The following is a 23,937-nucleotide window of genomic DNA, read 5'->3' as shown; positions in this document are numbered from 1 at the left end:
GGGCTGACGCCCGAATTTACGTCTTCATAAAGAAACAACGTTACAGACTAAAACGTACAAAACACACGATGTTCGTCTTACTAAAACACGTATAAAATCCCAGCAGATACGCGTTAAGTGAGATGTTTACGGACGTGTTCTCACCATGGATGTATTATATTATCGTTCTCACTAGCAAACACCATGGATCCATGAAAACACTCCTCACTCGCCGTCGGCCATGTTTTCTTTGCGTTCATCTTGTGGAGTCTTTGGCGCCCTCTGTCGACACGGAAGCGCATCTGGCGCTGCACTGTCTGTGCACTTTGCGTTTTATTGTTCTAAAGTATAATTTATAACCTACCTCTATTTTGTAATGCGCCAGTGTAACACAAGATAAAGGACAGACAAAGTATACGAAGTAGTGGTTGTACCAGAGCTTCTCAAATCTTTTCTGGCGCGCTCCCCTTGGGAGAAAAAAAAAAGGGAGCGTCTACAGAGCCGCGGCGCGCGGCCGTTATTTGACCGCGCCGCAGCTCTACAGCCACGGCACACACAACAAAGTATCCACGCATGTGAGGGGCCACAGAGGAGGACGCGTGTGAGGGGGCACAGAGGGGGACGCGTGTGAGGGGGCACAGAGGAGGACGCGTGTGAGGGGGCACAGAGGAGGGCGCGTGTGAGGGGGCACAGAGGAGGGCGCGTGTGAGGGGGCACAGAGGGGGACGCGTGTGAGGGGGCACAGAGGAGGACGCGTGTGAGGGGGCACAGAGGAGGGCGCGTGTGAGGGGGCACAGAGGAGGGCGCGTGTGAGGGGGCACAGAGGAGGACGCGTGTGAGGGGGCACAGAGGAGGACACGTGTGAGGGGGCACAGAGGCAGGTTGTGCGCCCCACACTTTGAGAAGCTCTGCGTTACAGATTGGCCTCACACAGGAAACATCGTGACAAATAATTCTCCAAAATCCCATTTATTTGTAGTGCAAAAGTAGAACAAACTACAAATATTGAACTTGTCTCAAACCCGAGTGCCAAGTGCCATTAATCAACATCAATGACAATCAAAAACTCCAGTGTAAATAGAAAGATATGCCACTACAAACAGTAATGTACATATATAAAATGTGTGCACAATATTTGTACATGTAGATTAAAGCACACCGGGATCAAGTACAAGTTACATTCACAGTGGGACATGTTACTGACGTTACTTCAGAAACTGAAAAATCCAGTGAAGTAACTATAGTGTCATTTCAGAAAGAGAACATTATCCCTCCAAAAAATCCAGAGCAGCGAGGTAAATAGACTCGTGTCCAATTCGTCTACACTGAAGAACGAACAGCTCCATTTGTTTGTAGTACACAGACTTTAAAAGTTAGACTTTCCAGTTAGAGGACTGAAGGGTTTATTTGCTCCTTTTTTTTTTTCCATCTTACTAAAGTGACAAAAGATTCAAAAGTGGTGAGTGCCATTCAGCTCATAACCAATGACGTCATTCTTTGGGAGAAGAGAAAAATCACAAAATCAAAAAAAATACATAATTACAAACTCATTAATTCACAGGAGCAATCTAGCAATTCATATTTAGTTTTGACATTTGAGACAGCAATAGGAAGACAGCATTTTTGAGAGTACTATATAATAAATTAAGACCCACCACCCGAGGAAAGTGCTTTGGTGAAAATTCAAAAGCGATTAAACATCCTTCTACGTCGTACATTAACGTCAATTTAATAACAGATCGACAAGCAAAACACTTCAACACACTAGACAAAAACATGCAAAGTAGATGTACCGACGACAAAGGATGACGCAAAAATTTAGCCGAAAATTGTGTAGCATGATTTCATATCCTTCCAGTTACCCCGTCTCAAGTAATTGCAGTACTTTTACATAAAACTAGCTCCTCTGCTCTACAGTCATTTTAAAAAGTCACATTGCCATTACAACATGAGAACGACCAATTATAAAATAGGCCACAAATAAAAAGCTACCTTAGAAGGTAACATAAGGCTGTTTCTGGAAAGAATTAAAACAGCAGCTCTTCCCTGGAACCAGAGAGAAATTATGTTCAAACGTCCACCAGCAGGGGGCAGTAGCAGCATTTAAGACGTCTGAGGTGCACCAGAGCCAGACAGAAGGCTTTCAGGTGAAGTCAAAGTTACTTCAAATTTTTAATGATTGTCCGAGTTTGTGAGGACGTTTTATCTGGGCTGGTGACGGATAAGGCCCCTCTTGGCATTGGTGAACTGCCTCTGCTGGGCTAAAAAGGACATGCTCTGATGGGACGGTGCGAGGCGCTCTCCAGTCACACTGAGGTGCAACGCCATGCCCTAGGACACAGAAGCATTCAATATTAGCGTGTGGGACTGATACTAAAACGATGGGTACTCATCTTTACAAGAGAATACATGCTTTTGTTTCTGTCCAGTTGGATTTCTAAGAAGAAAAAAAAAAAAAATCTACCATTCAGCACAATATGAAACATATGCCCGTGTCCATTTCCTTTCCATTATCCATTGTCAGAAGCATGTTTCAGTATCATTTTGTGACGTGCTATTGTGTCAAAAAAAGACCAATAAAATGGAAGGGTTTCTTAAGTGGCTTCGTAAAGCTACTTAAATTAATATTACTACAACTTTAGCTTGTTCTTGTATGTGTATATATGCACATTCATTTCCCCACATTTTCCATCAATTTCCACACATTAATGGAACATGTTCTTATCTAACCCCAGCGTATCACAGCAAAAGTACAACCAGGATCATTATCAGGCAGGTACCACAAGGAACGATGCCCTTACGCTCTGGTTTAATGAAAACACAGAACATTTTCAATTAATGTGGGGAAACTCTGGTTCATGAAGTTCTGCTGGGGAGACGGAGCTGAAGACCCGTTTCCAACAGTTACCCCAAATACCAGTAGCTCTAACTGACCAAACAGAACATTGCTTTTGTTGAAATGTACAATTTTGAACCCTGAGTTTACGTCCCAAGTAAACAATGGACTAACTGCACAGCTCTTCCATGATATTAAGATGGAGTAGAGGCATTCAACTTATTGTGGGGTCACCATAAACACTTTGTGTACTCACCATGTTGTACCAGGCGGAGATGATGAGCTTTTCCTCTTGATCGTACCTGGCTTTGCTCTTCTCATAATCGTGCTGCAAAAGAAAACTTCATTAGGCTTGTAATGGCAGAAAATGGGACATGTCATAGCCTAAAACAACATTAGAATGACATGACCTATTTTCCATGACATGTTCCATTTTCTGCCATTACAGGCTCAAGTCAGGATCTCAGTGACAGATCCGAGGGGCACAGACCTCGAGGTGCTGGAGCTTCCTCTCGCGCTCAGACAGTTGGTTCTTCAGCGCCTTGACGTCCGACCCGACCGGCTGCTTTTTCGGATCCAGGGTTTTGATCACCTGTGCATAAACACGACTTAAGTCAAGTTTAAATGGGAATTATATTGTTGAGACACTGAAATCTTATGAATGTTGTGGTGACATCTAACGGAGGGGCAAGGATGGTAAAGTTACTGTAGTTAATGTGCAGATTTTAGTTGTAAAATAGAATATTTAACTGCCACAAATGTTATATTCAAATCAGGCAAGGATATTTGGGTAGAATTACATATGAACAAATGATCCTGACCATGATATCCAAGCACTTGATACAGTTGAACAGATACACGCAGGCGAAAAGAACTTCACAAGTATAAATGTTTGAGTGGCATCAGTATTAACAGAAAACCAGAACAGCGCCGTGTTGGTGAAGACGCACCGTTCTCGCCTTCTCCATGTATTTCTTGTAGCGATCCTCCATCTGCTTCATGTCTTCATCTTTTTTACGCAGAATCTCTTGGAGTTCATCGATTTTTTTAGCCACTGAAAAAAAAAAAAAAAAAAAAAGTTTGTAAGTAGAAATTTAGGGCATTAAAAGCTCTATTTTAAAAGGAGCTGATCCACTCACTGCTGTTGTCCACTTTAGGTTCCAAGCCATCGATGACCTCCCTCTTCTTCTGCAGGTCTGAGTGGGCCTCATGGAGCTTCTCTCTGGTGTGGAACGACAATTGTTTTGGTAAAAGCCTTTCACCAGTTTACCTCCTAATTACACTGTATTTCCATGCGTTTAAAGTTTGGCTAGGATAATTAAAAAAACAAAAAAAGAGGACACATGGTGAAGACAAACTAATGCATACACAGGCTGTTAAAGCTAATGACAAATAATTTGGTCCGTACAGTGGCAAGTTTAAAATCATAAGGGCTAATGAACGCCATTACAGTGGGACTGATAAGCAACTCCTGTATTTTTGTGATGCAAGTGGCAAAATACTTACAAATGTTCCTCAAGCTTTTTCTTCAAAAGGGAGGACTATGAAAAATAAAAACAAAATTAGACCAAATATCCATCACAACTTCCACATGCATTGATATTTCACACTTAAAAAAAAAAAGGTAAAACTCAAAAACGCAGAGTTCAATCAAGTGCCAGGTGGACAGAGGGAGGCCGTACTTACGATGGCCTGATTTTGGCCGGGGTGGTCAATGGGGCAGGCGCAGGCAGGTAGAAGGACAGACAGAGAGGACCAGCGGTTAGCAAGAGTCACAGCAAACTACAGGCTACATCCCAAACTTAAGACAACAAAAACCCAAAACCAGGCTAGCAAAGTTCAGTCCATGCAAACGTTATAAAAACACAGTATATACAAGCGGATGGTTTAGAAAAGCGTATTCTCAGTTTAAAATTGTGTTCACTGTTCAATAATCGTCTGCGTCTTCACTCACGTCCTCGTTCTTGCTGTCCCGCTCCTGGAGGGCTTTCTGCAGCTCCTCGATTTGAGAGCGCAGTTCAGTGATCTGCTGCCGATTCAACCTGAAGATGGTCACAGTACAGCCATGGATCAGGAATAACAGGTGCAATGTACTAACAAAGCAGAAGATCAACATCTCCAAATAAACTTTCAACTCACATTACATATACATTTTTAATTCTTGATTTATAAAGTAAAAGACATTCGTTTTTTTTCCTCAACATAGAAAATCTCATGAAAAACAAAACATGTAAAATCTGCTGCTTAAGAGGTTTTATATTAGTTTAATCAGCTTCCACAGCTTTATATGGGACAGTTTTAATTTATTTTCAAGGTATTTTTTTTAAAGACAAAGATCACTCTTTGACTCATGCAGGATTTGTATTTATCCAATTCACACACAAATTAGGTGAAAATGTTCAAATTTGTCTTTACTCAAAAACAAAAAAAAGTATCCAAAACCCTTTTTATTTATTTATTTTGTTTTACTTTATTTTGGTGACAACAATTCACAATAAAATTTCATATTTTTATATGAAAACATTCCATTATGAAAATCTACAGAAGTTTCAAATTGACATTTTTTTTAAAAATGTAAGTGTTTTTCCCATTTACTCAATGGATCAACTGAACATTGGTTAAGAAAAAAAAAAAAAAGCCGCAGCAACAATTAATAAAATGCTCCTCTTGTACTTTCCAAAGTTGAAAGTTTGTATATTAAATCTAGTGGAACAAGTGCCGAGCCTGGACTTCTCCACAAGGCCTTACTGAGCATGCTCACTGGTCTCCTCCTCCTGTTACTGTGGCTGAGGAGTCTTCCCACACCCTGGCCCTGGTGTTGCATAGATATCCACCCACATCTCCACATGCCCACAGCCTGTAAACACACACTCTCACGCACACACACATGCATCAGCCAAGGGACAATCTGGCTTTTCTGCTGTCTGTCCTGCGGCCAGCCCACACAGCACACAGTCCAGAGGGCCGCTTGACATTTAGGCAGATATCACTCCCACCAGCAACCAAACAAGCCTCTCTCTGGCCAAGAACACACAATATGGTCCACACACACGGGGATGGTTTAACTAACGAGTGCGCCAGCCTTTCTCCGACCGGCCCCATGATGCGGACCTGTTCTGAGTCTCCAGGGCGTTGTTGGTGCGCTGGGACTCCTCCAGCTCGGCCTGGACCTCCATCACTTTCTGTCTGCACGTCTCCTCCTGCGCACACAGCATCTTGTTTTCACTCTGCAAGCGAACCACCGTCTCCCTGGACACAACAACACGGTATTAAGCACAAGTGCAGGTACAGTACAGGAAGATTTTTTGGGACAAAACAGAAAAAAAAAAGTTAATTGTCCTATATATTGTTGAAACAATGGCCGAACACAATATTGATCAGTTTGCATCAGATTTTGTAAAACCTGCCTTTCAAGTGCAAAACAACTCAAGCCAGAACATACCAAATGGGCTTTTATTTTGGGAAAACTAAAAGTACAAATGGAACAAACAGAAGACCAGTGGTCTTCAACCTCAATCAAAAGCATGGGCAAAAATATAATAATTTTTGATTATGTGAAACCAAGAATTCATTTTAGATCGGTCAAAACGGTACCTGCACTGTTCTGTGATCACTATGAAGAGCTGAATGAGAAACTAGGAGTGGAAGTCCTTTTTATCTGCATTACCATCAGAGCTAGAATGATACAAATCGGCCTTGAATCTCAAGCAGACGTCGATGTTGTTGTTGTGGGCTGACCACTTGCTTAATGGAAAGACCTGATGCTTTATTTGAACACTTAAATGTGATGATGGCGCTGCATAAAATTACACACTGCTCCCTTATGAGAAGTAGTAAAACAGGGCTGTGGAGGTCCAAAATCATTTCTATTGGCATTCATTTTATTTATAATACTTTTATCATGCAAGGCAGTGCACAGTATGGATTTGTAAAGTACTTTGGACACTTAAGTCTTGGCATTTTCAACAGAACAACCTTGAATGAAACAAAACCCAAATCCTGTATTTGATGAGGAGACAACAGAAGCACATTTTAAAACGTTTGACCATGTGAACATCTCATCTCTGTGGCCTTTTGAGCTGGTGATACAGAGGGCACAGTTGCCAGCCTCCCATCTGACAACACCCCGGCCAAAAGTGCACAACTGCCATGTGTCGCTGCGACGCAATCCCAAATGTGCATCCAATTTAAAAATAAACTTCGAGGTGGGAAAAGCCCTATACAACATCGGGTGAATGTATAGGCTACGAGTGGGCTCCTGATAGTGACACCAAGTGAATCTGTGTGTAATCACGTCTGTTACGGTTAGTCACATGAACCCCCACGCCACAGCTCTGCTCTCACTATGCCGCCGAGGAATTTTAAAAAGCAGGGATAACGTGTCCTCTCGTACTTGAGCTCCGTGGGCATGATTTCTGAGGCCAGGCTGCCGGCTCCTCCACCGTCACTGAGGGATCCTGCACAGAGAGAACACGCGTCAGAGAGCTCAAGACACAAGAGAAAGCAGAACAAAATACACTAAATTAAAACAGTTAAGGTTATGAAAAAATGCCTGGCTATACAATTACCCCGTACCTTTGTTTAAATATCTTTGGGTTAGGGCAGAACAATATGTGCACAACAACAATCTAGCACAAAACCAAACAAATAAAATCCACAAATTCACTATGTTGCTTATTTTTTGGCCACGTTTTAGGTCACTCGAAGAACCGACGCTGAAGGCCCCACATCAGGATAAAAATAGCTATAAACTATGCAAATTCTGTATAGATTTACACCACTAGGCCTCCTCTTGACTTGGACTCAACTTAAAACCTTTTCCCTCACTAATCACTCCTTGTTCGGACTATATTTAGCTTAACGCAGGATGTTACAGAAGCTGGAGCACTCACCCGCTTCACTGAGGCACTGCTGTTGGACCTGCGCACACCTAAGCTCATCATTCGTCTCCCGCAGCGTATCCCGCTCCGAGAGAAGACGCTGGAACATAAGGGTCAACATTTTGGCCACATGCACCCAGACTAAAAGGTGTCTCTACCTAGACTCTGAGCGGTTCATAGTGTCAGTACAGTATGTATTCATTCAAGTATCTGAGAAACATGAATCACTGGTGTGAGAACACTGAAGGTGCAAGAATTGACACAGGACGTGGGAAGTTCACTGAAAACCTGCCACAATATTTGCATCAGTGTCACAGTTAGAAGGTCCTTAAAAGTTTAGAGACACTTCGGACAACAGACGGTACCGTTACGATGCATGCTTTAAATGGAGCCCAAATACAGAAAATAGGGCAGGTATTGTATGAAAGCATGAGTAAAACAAACGTTTGACGGCGTAGTTCGACTCACTTCTTTCTCCTTGAGCAGTGCGTCGTATTTGTCGTGAAGGTTCTTGTACTCAAACTGCCACTTCTCAGCTTTGATGGCCTCTGCCGAGTGCCTGGTGTGAAGCTCGAGAGCCTAGAAAGTCACAGAGCACAGCAACAATCTGAGCTGGCGCCGACTTCTTCACAAACGGCAGGGATTTTCAGACACGTGCACGGGCCAGCCTGTGTTTAACTTCACTTCACTGACACAACAAGTATGGCTGCCCTCCTCTCCCGGGGCTCACAGATTGGCTTCCCTAGTTTGTTAAAATAAACTGAAATAGAAGCTTGAGTTCAAAAATACAGTTCAAATTAAGATATTCCAGGGAAATGGCAGATTTATCATGTTTATCACTCACGAATGGAGTTCAATACTTTAACAAATGGATTGCTGAGAGCGATCGGGGAAAGAGAAATACTTCAAGCTGATTGGGCAAAGCATCACAATAGCAGAAAGAGCCGAGAAATAAAACCTTTGTGCATCTGCGGTTGGGAACAATGTCTTGCAAATCAAAGTGCTTCCTTCCTTCCTTTTTTTTTTTTTTTTTTTTAAACGTGCAGAAGGAAAGACAAAAAAGTAGCTTGTATTTCTGCAAAAATGGGCTGAAGTACAACCGTTGCCCCATAGTACAGGACTCCGGTAAAACCCAGGTAATTTTAGCCCAGCCAGGTAGCTGCAGTTTGAGTTAGTTTGTAAATAGATAAAGCAAGGAACGCAAAACTACAAATCAATAACGCATAATAATTTTCACTGATAGTTTTAAACGTAGGAGCCACATGCCTCATGATTAGGGCATTCCACTTGCCTGCCTCTTGTAGGTGTCGAGCTGGTTGCGCACAGCGTTGGCCCGCCTCAGCTCCTCCTCCAGCTCACAAGTGCGCTGCATGTAGACCGTGTTGCGCTCCTCCAGGAGACGCACTTGTCGCCGCAGGTCGCCCAGGTCCTCCAGCTTCCTCTTGTACGTCTCCACCAGAGCCTCCAGCTGGTTCACCCGGCTCGACGAGTGCCTGGTGGACATGGAAACGATGTACACAAACAATGCTTATCCTTAAAAGCACACTCAAGACACACACACACGTTTGCCTTTTAAAAGAAAATTGGAACAATTAAAAGCTCCAGCACCTATGACTTCAGTCTAAAAAAGGGTCGCCTCCCAGCTATTCATTTCTAGACTTGTGTAAAAGTTGGGGCTGCTCAATTATGGAAGGGATTTTTCATAATTCAAATCACAATTCTTCTACAGAATGAAGGTTTGACAGTACATAAATGCTCATATTTGTAATGTTAAAACAATTAATTTCAATTAGCATTTCTATTGGAGCAATACATTGTAATTGTGTTGTGTACCAAACAATATTGCATAAAGTTCAGTAAAAATATATTAGTTGTAGCGGAACAGATCTGGCTTCAAACTGCGAGGCCTGTGTCAGAGCTTCAGAATTGAGCTCACAGTTGTCGGGAGTGAATGGACGTCTGTGTGTGGGCACTTGTGTCGGAGAGTGTAAATTGACCGTCACTGAGATAATAGATAATGCTTTGTTTGGAACTGAACCGTCATAAAATGTGAGCGGCTCATATTTTTGTTGAATGTGTTTAATTATAGATTCTGTTAAGAAGACAAATAAAACGCAGAAGGAACGTGCCTCTTTGTTCCATTTAAGACACATCCAAGCACATTTATGAAGACCATGTTGTGTTGAAAATCATTACCTCCTTGAGTAACAATAATGCCTATGGTGTATTGGGATTGAGCACCAAAAATGGAACTCTGCATTTCTGACTGCCAACTTAAAAGGCGGTATAGACGATTTTTCGGCGATTTGAGAACGCAGGCGGAAGTGCGCATGCGCACTCCCCCGTGCGGACTGATACAACACACACGTGCGTTTGTTTATTAGCGCATCGCTCGTCTCCCGTAGATTTCTGTCCACTTCTGCGTCAGCTCGAACTGTCTTTCTCCGTCTTCATTTTGCCCCGTACACTGAGGGAACTATATTATGATAGATCCATGCGCTTAGGCACGCGGAAACGTGAACACGAACCGCACGCGGCTGCAGGTGAGCGATAGGTGCGTTTTATGATTGATGTGTGGCAGGACAAATTATTTATCCACGCCACAAGGAAATATGATAAAAAAAAAATTGCTGGAAAAAAAAATCGTCCATACCACCTTTAAAACAACTTAACATTGATCAAATGTTTTCTTGAGTTGGTCGTCTGACCTGAGGATGTCCATCTCGTCTTTGAGGGACTGCGCCTCCTCAGCCAGGCTGGTCAGCTCCTCGTTCCTCTGCTGTAGATCCAGGACCTCCCTCTCTAGGAGATCGCTATGCACCCGCAGGTCGTCTCTGCTGGTGTCCAATCTGTAAGGCATAAGGTAAAACCGTGAATCTCTCTACATGCCAACTACTAATGCATACCAATAAGCCAAGACAATCAACCTCTAAAAGCAAAACAAGATTGAACTTTCCTTCCACTTTTAATGAAGCATATTCTAGAAGCGACAGTATACCTATAGTTCTCTTCTTGCAGCTGCTCCATCTGGCTCTGTAGCAGCAGGAGCTTCTTGCCCGTGATGGCCGTCGAGGTGGAGTCGAGGGAATCCGAGCGGCTCAGTTTGTCTTTGAGGGAGCGGGTCTCGGCCTGAAGCAACGACTTCTCCTCCAGAACCATGGACAACTGTAAGATGAAGGAAAATACACAAATACACATAGCTGAAGTGGATAAAAGGGGCTGTAACCATGGTTTATTATTTCTACATGCAACTTTTAAAAAAAGAGTCAGGTGGTCTGCAATGGTTTGAGGCAGAGGGAACTTTATGAATAGCTGTAGTTGTTTGCATTACCCCAAGAGGAAAAAAAAATACAAATCCACCCATTTATAAACAGTTGCAATAAAGAACAAGAACAACACAAGAATATGAATAAGAACCACTCACTCCACAGTAAAGTATTTAAGAGTTACTAACTTGTGTTTAAAAATACAGAAAGTTCAACTATTAAAGAAGATACTTTAGATGCTACTTCAGTTTAATGTGCTATTGTTTTGGATGGAACTATTAAGAGAGGCGTAAACACGAGCATGGAAGACTGTACATCTCTGTGGTACCTCTACAGCCAAACCCTACCCTGATCTCTATGGACAGCTTGCATGCTTTAGCACAAGACCGGCTCCAGTAATTAGCCATCAAAACAACACAAATGACTAATTCCTAATGCGTGGGCTACGTCAGTAAACAAACAGGTGGGAGGGAGCGGTACAAATTATAGTTGGCCATGGCTCCATCCCCAGGCAATGTGTCAGTTTTATCTTGTTATGCAACTGAAACGTGGCTCCAATGCTCTAAAAAGTCTTTTATCAGGCAGTGTTAGAAAAACAAGAGTGGGAAGGCGTACACTCGGCTAGATAATCAATACGGACTTTGAGGACAAAAGAGAAGACGACTTTAAAATACAAGCTGGCACAATGGAGAGAAAAGTAAGCATTTAAAGGATTCTGAAATAACAACACAGACTCGAGATTAAACCACAAAAATTGAGCACATCATAAATTCTAAATGTGATACTGCTAAAATATGAAGAACAAGATAGAAAGGAAATCCAAACCAGAGCAGAAAATAAATAGTTTCTTGTAAAATCGTCAAAACCAAGTGGCTCCTTTTGAAAATAATCTCGCAACAAAACAGATCCGTTTCCACAGGATCTAAAAGAATAGTTGCAAGCTTCCATCAAATGTCAAACCAGCACAACAAGCAATGTGCAAATGCTTTCTTTGACACCAACTGAGTGACACATCAGTAGTTAGTCTCCAGAGAAAAGTTTGCAGAATTTGAAGAAAATTTTTCATATCAAAAGTTTTCATAACGTCAGTGTTACACAAAGGTATGGTCAAGAAAGACCAGAGAGGGAGTACAAATTTTCATAAAATGTAGAAGATGTAACCATACTCCATGAAGATCAAAGCTCAGCTAATTTATTAGACAAATGTTCAATTTCTCATCACAAACTCGCACATATTTCCTACAATATTATCTCAAGACTATAACAGTAAGTAATAATAAACAAAACAAAAAAACACATCACGCAAACCTGTCAAATATATTTTAGTTGAGCAGAGTTCAAACTTACAAGCTCCAACTTTTATTAGGTCCACTGGTTAGGCCCATTGTGAAATGTGATTGATTGGTCTGTCTCTCAGCAAACTCATGACACAGACAGTAAACACAATGAGTGTTAAACATCAAACTGCACGAGTGTGCGCGTGTGTGAGCAGAATACTCAACTATAGACTTTGTATGTTAATGTTAATGAATATACATGATATGCTGTAAAAATACCGGATTAAAGCCAGAGACTAATTTTTAGCCGTTGTCCCACATTCATTTTGTTAGAGTGACCAATCATAGTGAGAGCAATCCCCATAAAGTGACAAATGTTGAGCAAATTTGAAGTGTAAAGTCATCTAATCCAGTACCAAGTTCATGTCAGTCATATTTGTGATACACACCTGACGCTGCAGATCTCTACAACGCTGGCTCAGGTCTTCCTTCTCATCTGCCTCCTCGCTCAGAAAATAATACTTCCTAGACTGTGGAGAAAACAGGAAATTGAAGCATAAAGTGGGAGGGAGCAAACTTTAATAAAATGTAGAGTACAAAAGGACAAAACAAGCTTGAAATAGAGTTACCTGGTAGTCAAAGCCTCCATATGTATCAGGGCTTCCTGGTTCAGAAAAGGGCTCCTTTGACAACAGCTGAACAAGACAGCATGGAAATAATATTAAACATCCCTCTGTAAATGGCACTGTGCTACTTGTCATGGGTCATATTTTTCATGACCTTAAAATGGACAGAAGATATTAGTTCGAGCAATGCAGGCAGCAGGTGCAGCTTTTGTGAATTTAAGGATATTGTTGAAAATAAAACATTCTGGTTCTTTTCAGTCTGATATTCAGTGGATTTATAAGACTTTGACTGAAGCGTGACTAAGAGCAGGATTAATACAGAGCGCATGAGAAACAGGCTCACCTCCTGAATGGCAGTCATCACAACATGCTGCACAGACTCCTCCAGTGTCATTATCTGCTGGATTTGCTCTGAAAAAAAACAAAAATAAAGCCTGCTCAGGTGGAGCTGAATTCAGACTCATGAAAATCCCCTCGAAAAAGGTTGTAAATATTCAAAACCAACCGGAAAGTAATGTCTACGACTACAACTAGAACCTTGGTGTGTAATGAGGTTATATAATAATGACTGATGACATTTTTCATCAATTGAGCCATTTCCCACTGGTCAAATCATATTTTTGTGACGACTTATCAAAAATATAGAAGTAAAATATAATAATTTTACTTCTAATGACACAGGATCTTTTATGCATAGCAAAACACATATTAAAACAAATATACAAAATATAGAAACAAAGATATTACTTAGTCGGTCATAAAGAAATACCTACTATCACACACGTTCAAAAAGCAAAAAAAAAAAATTTGCACGCGATCATTTGTAGCAATTCCCAGTGCAATAGTTCAGTCAGTCATCTGTACAAGGATGGCCGTGTTACTATGTACATGTGGCAGCTGCCCGCGCTCCCACTCACCGTCCTTCTTCTCGCAGCTGACTGCACAGCCCAAAACCAGCTGCACCAGTTTTCCCAGTTCTGTCACGTCTCCCATCTCTCCGATGAGGGTCACATCTGGGAGGTGCTCGTCCGAGAGCTGGTGTCCCAGTATCTGACCATGAAAACAGGCTTCATAATGACAGGGTTTAAGAAGCGCTGGGCATTTGCATTTTACGATCACTAAAGAAGGTGATCGCTTAACGTATTGAGTTACTTTGAGTATGCCTTCTTTGGCGTATGTAAGTGAGCGAGTTAAAATCAATCTAAAAATAGCTGTTGACGTTTTTTTTTTACAAATCAATTACTCCTGTAAGATACTACTTACATCATGGTAATACTCCAGCACACTCTTCAAAATATTTTTCAAGTTGTTGACCTATAAAACCAGGAAATCACACACATCTCTCAATTCTGGACAGTTTGATTTTTCCTCCACATTTGAGGGACATTCTATAATTACCTTGAGGCGCCAGTTAGCCCCATTCTCCTCCTTGATCCTGCCCAGCCAGGTCTCGTTAAACCAAGAGGGGTCACTGATAATAACAAGAGGCAAAGAACAGTGGCGGGACAAGGGCGACATACATTAGAACCCTTTACGATTGTTATCAAAATTAAAAAGCACACTCTAGTCAAGTAACAAAAAAACAACAAAAAAGTAGTAGAGCCAATAGAAATGTTACGATGCCCAACTTTATATGCCAAACTTATGCAATGATGTTGTACTGAACACAATACAGACCATTTGCATTGTTTATAGTGTCAATCCCTTGCATGACCACAAGAGAAACACATGATAAAATATAGGAGACTGTTTTACGACTTAAAGGCTTGCGCTTACATTTTGTGCAGTACATGTGCGATGGCCACTCCACTGGTCAGGTCATACTTGCTGTTACACGATGGCACCTGAAACGTCTGTAACTGCAAAAGACAACACAAATAAAATGATAAGTTATACACTTGTTGTTTCAGTGTACACAGAGTTTTGAAAGTGGTTTATTCAACGTGTGCAGACACGGCAGGATTATTTAAAACATTTAGACGAATAGAATAAACACTAGTGCTTGTGCCGTGGCTTGCCAAGTCAGGAATTGCACCAAAGGAAATGTCATAATGTTAGAATTAATAAAATCCATTAAACTTTATCACCAAAACTAAAGCTCAGATACGTGACTGTCTCTTTAAATGTCGACATAAGACTTGTGTGGCAGGTGCATAAACAGGTGGGTTTAAGCTTCATGTTATATGCAATATTTAAGGTTATTAGTTTATTTTTTTCCATTAGAAAATAAGAAATTGTCAAGTTCTTAAATTTATCACCATTTTGAAATCTATTAATGTAACGTTTAAAAAAATTATATTGCTAAATACAATCACTTCAATAGGCGTTGCTTGTAGTGATGTTCACCCCTTTTCTTAGTAATAATGACTTCTAACGACACGAAGGATCCAGAGATACAGACACGTAAACAAGTGCATACTCACCTAGCTATTTAAGTTAGCTCTAGTGGACGACTTGCTAATACAGAAATTAAACTATGCACAGAAGAAAGGTTTATTTTGCCCCCTCACTAAAACACATTTGAACTAATATAACAGCTAATCGGTGCATGACTTAAGCGTGGACCGCATATGGTTTATGTTTGAACCTGTCAGAAACAGTCCGGAGGCTAACAGCGCTAATACAACTTAGCAGTGATTAAACTTACCCAGGTTAACAGAGAGTTACACAGCTCTGCTTTGTCCAGGCTCATTGTGTCGGACAAAGAAGACAAGTGACAGCGAGGGAAAGACTGGAAACAGAGGACACAAACTTTTACGCGAAGTTTTCCTAGAGCCCTGTCACTTTTCCACGTCAGTTGTTACACCGCCATGGGCCTCCTGCTGCTCCGGACACTGCGCGTTTCACCTGTTTTTATCTCGGCGAGCTTCCGTCCCGAGAGCGTTCCCATGGAGACGGCTGAACGCGCCGGCCAGAGGGTCAGCAAAGCGTCTGCTCAGGTCTGTCTGCACCATGTGCTGCACTTAATTAGATTTATGTGGATATTTGACGTTAAAATCTACTACAAGTATTAATAATTATTGGGTTAGAATGTGAATATAGGCCCCATTCATCATCTTAAAGACAATATATTAACCCTATAGTCTTAAAAAAAAGGGCTATAGGGTTAATATAGGGTTAACATGTCTCTACACTGGACTGAAATAACAGATATTAAGATATAAATATATTTTGAGAAAATACTAAAAATACTTAAAAAAATTCCGTTAGCCCGAAAAACTTTCCTTGGCTTGAGACAAAACACCTTTTAGGCACCTGTAGGCTACAGCTCTTTATGTAGTAAACCTGGCTCTTTATGTAGGAAACCTGGCTCTTTAGGTAGTAAACCTGGCTCTTTAGGTAGTAAACCTGGCTCTTTATGTAGGAAACCTGGCTCTTTATGTAGGAAACCTGGCTCTTTATGTAGGAAACCTGGCTCTTTATGTAGGAAACCTGGCTCTTTAGGTAGTAAACCTGGCTCTTTATATAGGAAACCTGGCTCTTTATGTAGGAAACCTGGCTCTTTAGGTAGTAAACCTGGCTCTTTATGTAGGAAACCTGGCTCTTTATGTAGGAAACCTGGCTCTTTAGGTAGTAAACCTGGCTCTTTATGTAGGAAACCTGGCTCTTTAGGTAGTAAACCTGGCTCTTTATGTAGGAAACCTGGCTCTTTATGTAGGAAACCTGGCTCTTTAGGTAGTAAACCTGGCTCTTTATGTAGGAAACCTGGCTCTTTAGGTAGTAAACCTGGCTCTTTATGTAGGAAACCTGGCTCTTTATGTAGGAAACCTGGCTCTTTAGGTAGTAAACCTGGCTCTTTATGTAGGAAACCTGGCTCTTTAGGTAGTAAACCTGGCTCTTTATGTAGGAAACCTGGCTCTTTAGGTAGTAAACCTGGCTCTTTAGGTAGTAAACCTGGCTCTTTATGTAGGAAACCTGGCTCTTTAGGTAGTAAACCTGGCTCTTTAGGTAGGAAACCTGGCTCTTTATGTAGGAAACCTGGCTCTTTAGGTAGGAAACCTGGCCACTCTAATCCAGATTTGTACTCGTGAACCCGTGTTTTCCCCTGAACCACCACTGGATGGCTCTAGTTGACAATAACACACCAGAACAGAGATGGATTAGGCATCTCTGTGCAGGTTGATGTTGTAAATGCTTTAGGTAGGGTTTAAATGGATTGTAAACATTTAGTTATTTTTAAAGTATGAAAGTATACGTTACAACAATATATATATATATATATATATATATATATATATATATATATATATATATATATATATATATATATATATCCTACTACTTGTGTGAAGTGAACCTGAACAAAGTAAACTCTCAGATTTCACAATGAGCTACTCCCTTTTCTTTGGTATTAGTTGTGTGTATCTGCCTCTCGACACGTCCACGTGTTTCAGAGCCTCTGCCCACTGCTTCCTGTTTACTCTGGCTGACCTAACCTCTTACATTGAACCAAGTCCACACCTGCGCCTCAACTCATTTACCTCCGGCTGGTCTCATGAAAAAAGCATGGCAATGCACCAGGCGTCTACCTTGGCCATATTTGGCTTTCCGGGTGGATGAGATTGTTATATAGCCAGAGGAATGCTAATTATGTCTCGTAAATCATTGATGTTTAAGGAGGTTATCTGTATTTCACAATCATTAGCATTTGTTGGTTGTGGAAAATGTCAATCCATCAACAGCATCTCAGAACATACCTCTCTATAAACGGGGTCCACAGGGATCCATCCTCGGCCCCAGACTATTCAATTTCTACTTTAACAATATCACTCATGCTCACGCTGCACGTCAATCATTTATACACATACAGATGACACTCCTCTTGTCTTGACGTGGGTTTGTCCCTGTTCAAAAACAGCTTCACTTTACTTCAACATGTCTTTCCTGGAAAGTTAATTTGTTCCTCTCTTTGTGGATCAGTGCACACTTTTATTCTAGACTGCAGATGTTTTTGTTTTTGTATATATATATATATATATATATATATATATATATATGATTGTGCTGTTCCTTGGTAAGGTCGTCATTGTAGACGAGTACGTGTTCCAAACCGACCTATCTTGTAAAAGTTTATAAATAAAATTTCTGAATAGACAATATTATATTGTGAAGGTTTGCGGTTTCAGAAATGATTCAGAATGCTTTTGTTGTGTTCTTGTGAAGACACTTCAGGCGTTCACACTGCAGTGTATGAATGTGGTGAGTGAGAGGCCATTGGCACATTTGGCAGCGATACAGTACATGTAGTTTCTAATGCCCTAAAATGGTAACACACACGTCCAATCCAAAATTCAATAATAAGAAAATATGGATTTACTTTAGAAATAGTGATGTAAAATCGTTGAACTGACATATGCAACAGAACTAAACGTTCACATTGGGTCAAAGGCTGAACCGGACCCTTACAGACCCTTACAGACAGAGAGCAGGAGGCATGCTCCATCCCGGCTCAGCTCTGACAGTACGAGATGACTATTTCTGTTGATTCCTCTTTTCACCCCTTTGCTCTTTCCTTATTCCCCAGATGTGTTTCCTTCCTGAAAGTCCAAAAGCTCTACTTCTCTGTACCAGCGCTGCTCTGACGCACACGCAGCCTTCAGGGGGAACCAGAAGGCTGGAGGTGGGAGGGCTGTCCGCTTACATTGAGTAAGTATTCCTTTTTTAAATCTTGTGGTTTTCTTTTTTGGAAAAACAACTTGAGATAGTTCTGTTTTTTTCTGATTTAAATAAATTGTCAGAAGACAGTTGATGAACAAAATTTGGATTTTAAAATGGACACCTACTTTAGTAAATGATCCAACATACTGGTTTATAGTACAGTATATTATATGTCTATGGTATGGTATTTGATCCATGGGTCCCAGAATGATAAAAAGTTAGGACCATTGCCATAGCAATTAACAATTTAAAATAAAATATGATTTATTTCCTTTTGAATGGAAAGAGATGTCACAGATAATGGGAAGCTGAAACCCATGCATAGTGGAAAAAGTGCACTTTCTAATATCAAAATGTATGCGAGGTCGAGTAAGATAACGGCTATTCTCATCTGCAAGTGTGGCATTATTACAGGGCAATTATTTTCCTCCGAGGGCCATATTCGAATCCAGGCAAGTAGCGCAGGGCCGGCCCGCGATCATTATATATTATTATTATAATAATCTTTTAATTCATTTCATGTCATCTTTAGTAAGGATACAAGTGCAGACAAATGTTACAGGCAGTAAAAAAATAGAAACACAAATCTTTTGGGCCGTATGTGGCCCACAGGCCGCAGTTTGCCCAGGTCTGCTCTGGAGCAAATTATATGTGAGAGTCTGTACATTAGCCGCCTCTGAGCCGTAGCCGCCCGCTCTTGCGCTGACTGATTGATAGCGTAGTTGACATGCTTCGTAGCAAAGTGACGGCTGATATTGTACTCCTTGAAAACTGCGATATTTTCTTGGCATATCAAGCTTCGATTGCACTTCAATGAAAAAATATTTAGTTGTCCACTCCGCATTAAACACTCGGCACTCACTATCCACTTTTCTTTTCCTTGATAAGCTAATTTTTACAGAAAGTCTCGATGCGAAACGCTTGTCAGAGAAGAAGAGGGCGCCAAAAAGGTCAAAGTTCACCATCTATTGGGGAAATGTGGGCATTACAGGTGAAAGGTAAAATGAAGGGCCAGCTGCAGTATTGTGAGTTCGAATCCCAACTCCGACATTTGCTGCATGTCCTCCTTTCTCTCTCATCCCCCCTCCTTTCTTTCTCATTCCATCTACTGTCCAATAAAGCCTACGGGCAAAAAATAATAATAAAAATAAATAAATAAATATTTTAATATACCTTGGACAAGATTGGCGGGCCGGATTGAAAGGCCTGGCGGGCCGGATGTGGCCCGCGGGCCGTAGTTTGCCAACCCCTGCATTGTTAGGACCTCAAAACACATAATTTATTCCAAATAAATAAGGAAATATTTTGTGTGGTTTGGGAGTTCTAGATCTGGGTGGCTCCTCCTCTTAAGCTTATGTTAACTTTCCTGTTGGCTGTCCAATCACTCCCATAAGATACTTGGCACTATCAAGTACACATCCATGAAATTTAATACAAGGGATGTAACTGAAAATATATTTCCTATAGTTTACTGTTTTGATTTTTTTTGCCTTCACTGCATCTGCACAGCACATACTTAAACCAAGGTTCTTTTGTAATCATTGTAAATAAACACATTTTTAGCACAGAAAGCTGTGGACACTTCCCTGTGGCTCAATGATGTGGTTTAGGGAGACAATGAGAGCCTGCACCTTTAAATGAAGGAATGCCAGCGATGTGCGGCTGTGCCCAGGCATTCAAATCTGGAATGTGCTGGAATGTTGGCAGTGTTCTGTTCCCCCTACAGCTGTCCCAGGTGTTACCAGGAGAACACAAAACAGCGGCTGCTTTGGATGGAGGTGGACGGGTCATGAATAAAAGTGTGGGCGTGCAGCAGGAGGTGGAAAACAACAGTGTAATGAGAGAGGGCAGCAGTAGACATGAGGTCACTGGTGCAGGTACAGGCTGTCGTGACATGTACAGGCCCACAGCACAAACACTTTTACGGCCTTATCACTGTCTCCTCCCTCCATACAGGACCTGATTTATACTGTTGTTTGGGCAGGTGCCAAGAATATGCTCACCTCTGGAACATGTCAGGGAGTGTCCGCTTGGAGACATGTGTGGACCAGGACAACAGGTGCCTTCTGTCTTTTGTGAGCAACTTGTAAATTGGCCAGTGTTCTAACAGGTGGGGTGTGTTTTAGCTCTATGGTGATTGGCAGGATTATGTCAGATCAGTAGCTGGATTAGATCAAAACAATCCGTAACAAGGTTTTGTCTTGAATATTCCGCAGAATGACATACGCATTTGCCTCAACTATTTGATTTTTTTGGGAGGAACCAAGTTCTGATCAATCTTAAAAGTATCTTGAAAGTAATAGTTAAATATTACTGTCACAAATAATTGTCTTTACATGGTAAATCTTGTATTTGTCATATGTCACATAATTTATTGTAGCCAAACACCAATAAGGCTTTAGTTACCACAGTGGACAAAAACTTTTGTCAAGCTCTACATTCAGCTTTTTATAGTTCTTTCTCACCCACTATTAGCACGCGTTTTACAGGGATGACTATTTTATATTTAGTATTATAATTATTCCCGTTGTAAACCGAGACCAATATGCCGCCCTTTACAGTCTAATGTTACTTGAGTATTTTCACTGTGCTGACGGATGACTCAGGATTACCCACTGTTTTGTCTGAACCACTCCAAACTCGAAAGCACTTATGTAAGCGTATGACCCTCCTGATATCAATCTAAATCTGACTGCTGATGCATAGACCCCCTGTTCTGCTCAGCCCTGACCAGCTCGGAGCGCCCTGCCGCCGCAGTAAAGGGGAGATAAGCGAAAACACAGCAAAGGGACTGTCAGTATTCTTTTTTTAAACATAGAATATGTAGATATCGCAATGCCATAATATGAACAGATACTTCTTTGAAGCATAATAGCAATTTTCTATTATTAGTAGGCAAGGAATTAAATCCTGAAAATGTTGACCCCCTTTAAATACATTATTTAGTAATTCCTAATAGTAATACCTAATGCAAATAATTTAGAATTTACGATGAAATATATGTTTACATAAAATATTTAAATGGGAAAAGTATGGCATAATATCCTAGCATAATATTACTTTTTTTGTATTATTAAGATAGAATACAATATTAATGAAATGAAAGCCATTAAAGGCGGTATTCAAATAGAACATTGAAAAACATTGCAATCCTATGATCATTTTCTAATGTATGGGTTTTTCAGTTATATCTGATGTTTTCTGTTGGAGGCAGCACATGGTCAGCAGAGGTGACTCATGTGGCCTGTATAAGAGTGTATGGAGGGAGAGTCCCGGAGTGGCCCTGTGATTAGGGCCAATCCCCTGGAGTGGATCAGGTGCAGCTCTCGCCCAGCAACGTGAGACTGCCACCTTTTGTCTGTGAGGCAGAGAGAAAGCCAACACAGGCCAAATGAAAGAAGATACTCACACCACAAAATATGATTAAAAGGATTTTCATTATACAAAGACTGCATACAAACAAGCTGTTTTGTTTTCAGGACCACTGTTTGCAGCTATATATAGCTTAGTTGCCTTTTGTCAATTTTCTATACTCTATTATGGCTGAAGAGGTTGGAATACGTTGCTATTTTGAGGTCATGAATGCAGTGATTAGTGAGCAGCCCTAATAACAGGTTCTGTGCTGGGTGCTTAAGTCAGCTCCTCCCTGCTCCTCCACACACACCTTATGCACCCACGGTCAGCCGAACAATAGGCTCCACCTCAATAACAGCAGCAGCCCGCAGTGACCGCCACCCTCAGCTGCAGGACCATGTGGACAGGCCTGGTGTGGGACTGCAGCGCTGTGCAGCGACTTTGAGGGTGTGTGCTTAACAAGGCTGGACATGCAAAGCCTATTAAGCTAATCATATCATGTATACACAATGATTATAATAGGCAGTGAGAATTTACAACACCAACAGAAGAATTACAAAGGGAATTGAATACATTGGGATGGCTCTGGTTGATTCCTTTTCACCCAAATACCTTTTCTGTGTTTGAAGAGTTAGGTCTTATTTTAGGTGGGGGATATTTCACCGAACCTGTCAGGAGCGGAAAGTCTGCAGAGAGAGAATGTAATTACGCTATATGTTTTAGGCTTGTGGGGTTCACCAATCATTTCCAGTGAATCTTTGTAATAATAATCGTTATAATATCCCAAAGTTGATTCTAAAAAGTTTCCTCATTATTATTAACTCCTATTTCATTTGAATATTTTGTGAAAGCTTTTTTTTTAGTAAACCAAATTAAACAAGCCTTGGAAGCAGGGTGTGCAACTAAATTCTGTAAATACCAAAACTCTTAACCACACCTTCTTGCACAACTTCCTCACTCCCTATAAGCGTACACACCCAAACACATGTGTATAACGGATGGCCTTTGTAACTGCCCTGACCTGCCCTGTAAAAACCCTCACTGTGCTGAGAGCAGAGCCGGGGCTCAGTCTGACCCACAGAGACACTTCTCCTGACTCCGCAGCTCTGTCCATTGCTCCTGTCCTCCACAATCATCACGCCGCGCTGACTCCCGCACCGCTGCCTCGACACAAGTATGAGCCTGCGTCCCGCTCCATCCACATCACACACTACCATACGGGACAACATTACGGATATAAAAGAACTCATATACAATAGAGGCAGCTACTTAGAACACATTTTTTGGACTTACATGTTTGAAGCCAAAAATGATATACTCCCATGGGTTTGTGGGAAAATATATTGTCATGGCTGTTTTTTTTTTTCTTTTAATAAAATGTGAGTTTTCTCTGTTAATAAGTGATTCAAATAATCCAATTATAATTTGTACATAATAATTGTTAATCAGTTTAACTTTTTATAAGGGACACATGCAACATTTATCTAGCGTTTTTATCTTTGTATCATTGTTTCTAGTCAGGACAGCTGTAATGTGACATGAATAGAAATAGGATAAAGATATTTGGCAAATGATAGTGGCAGGAGTCGAACCCACATATGTGCAATGCCTTAAACCCCTACAGCACTGATGACTTTGACACTTTTTCCATTTAGAGCGTCATTTCTTTTGTTTTAATGAGCTCATTACATATATCTGGTGACCAATGGGATCGTTAGTGTGACCCATCTATTTGACTTAATCATCCAAGACAGCAGGAGTTCAGCACCTTCTCTCCTCGTGCACTGACAAAGAGAGTGAAAGCTGCTGACCCCACAAGTTGTCTGGTTTCCACACGTCCATCACCTCCTGTGATTCCCGGTCTGTGTCACTTCTCTGATCTCCACTTAGCCAAACCAGGTCAGAAGATGAAAAGACCTGAACCGCACTGCAGCTTTTTGAAGCGCTGATGGCTATCGCAGGTGCACCCAAAGTAAACACTATAAAAGGCTGGTGTACAAAGATGTCTACACACAAAGGGAACTGATAGCACCTGCGGTCGCGACACATTCACAAAGTGTT

At 41.2% G+C, this 23,937-nt stretch overlaps 1 protein-coding gene across 1 annotated transcript; it reads right to left on the bottom strand.

Moving 5' to 3' along the window:
• Positions 1-934: 934 nt before the first annotated feature.
• Positions 935-15,713, bottom strand: hook2 (hook microtubule-tethering protein 2). Its single transcript, XM_072443527.1, has 22 exons — positions 15,512-15,713; positions 14,641-14,723; positions 14,263-14,335; positions 14,128-14,178; positions 13,782-13,914; positions 13,208-13,275; positions 12,868-12,933; positions 12,688-12,768; positions 10,694-10,860; positions 10,404-10,544; positions 8,987-9,188; positions 8,164-8,274; positions 7,708-7,795; positions 7,209-7,272; positions 5,927-6,064; positions 4,770-4,857; positions 4,322-4,356; positions 3,955-4,037; positions 3,766-3,869; positions 3,306-3,407; positions 3,072-3,143; positions 935-2,310 (listed from the first exon to the last, which is right to left on the bottom strand). The coding sequence occupies exons 1-22, from the start codon at positions 15,554-15,556 to the stop codon at positions 2,182-2,184; spliced, it is 2,124 nt and encodes a 707-aa protein (XP_072299628.1). The 5' UTR covers positions 15,557-15,713; the 3' UTR covers positions 935-2,181.
• Between the last annotated feature and the right edge of the window lie 8,224 nt (positions 15,714-23,937).

Source organism: Eucyclogobius newberryi, unplaced genomic scaffold, assembly GCF_026437365.1.
Source record: "Eucyclogobius newberryi isolate DKJ021-1_F unplaced genomic scaffold, fEucNew1.0.hap1 SCAF_13, whole genome shotgun sequence".
Taxonomy (NCBI): Eukaryota; Metazoa; Chordata; class Actinopteri; order Gobiiformes; family Gobiidae; genus Eucyclogobius; species Eucyclogobius newberryi.
Note: the sequence above shows the minus strand (reverse complement) of the source record. Positions and strands in the feature narration are given on the sequence as shown.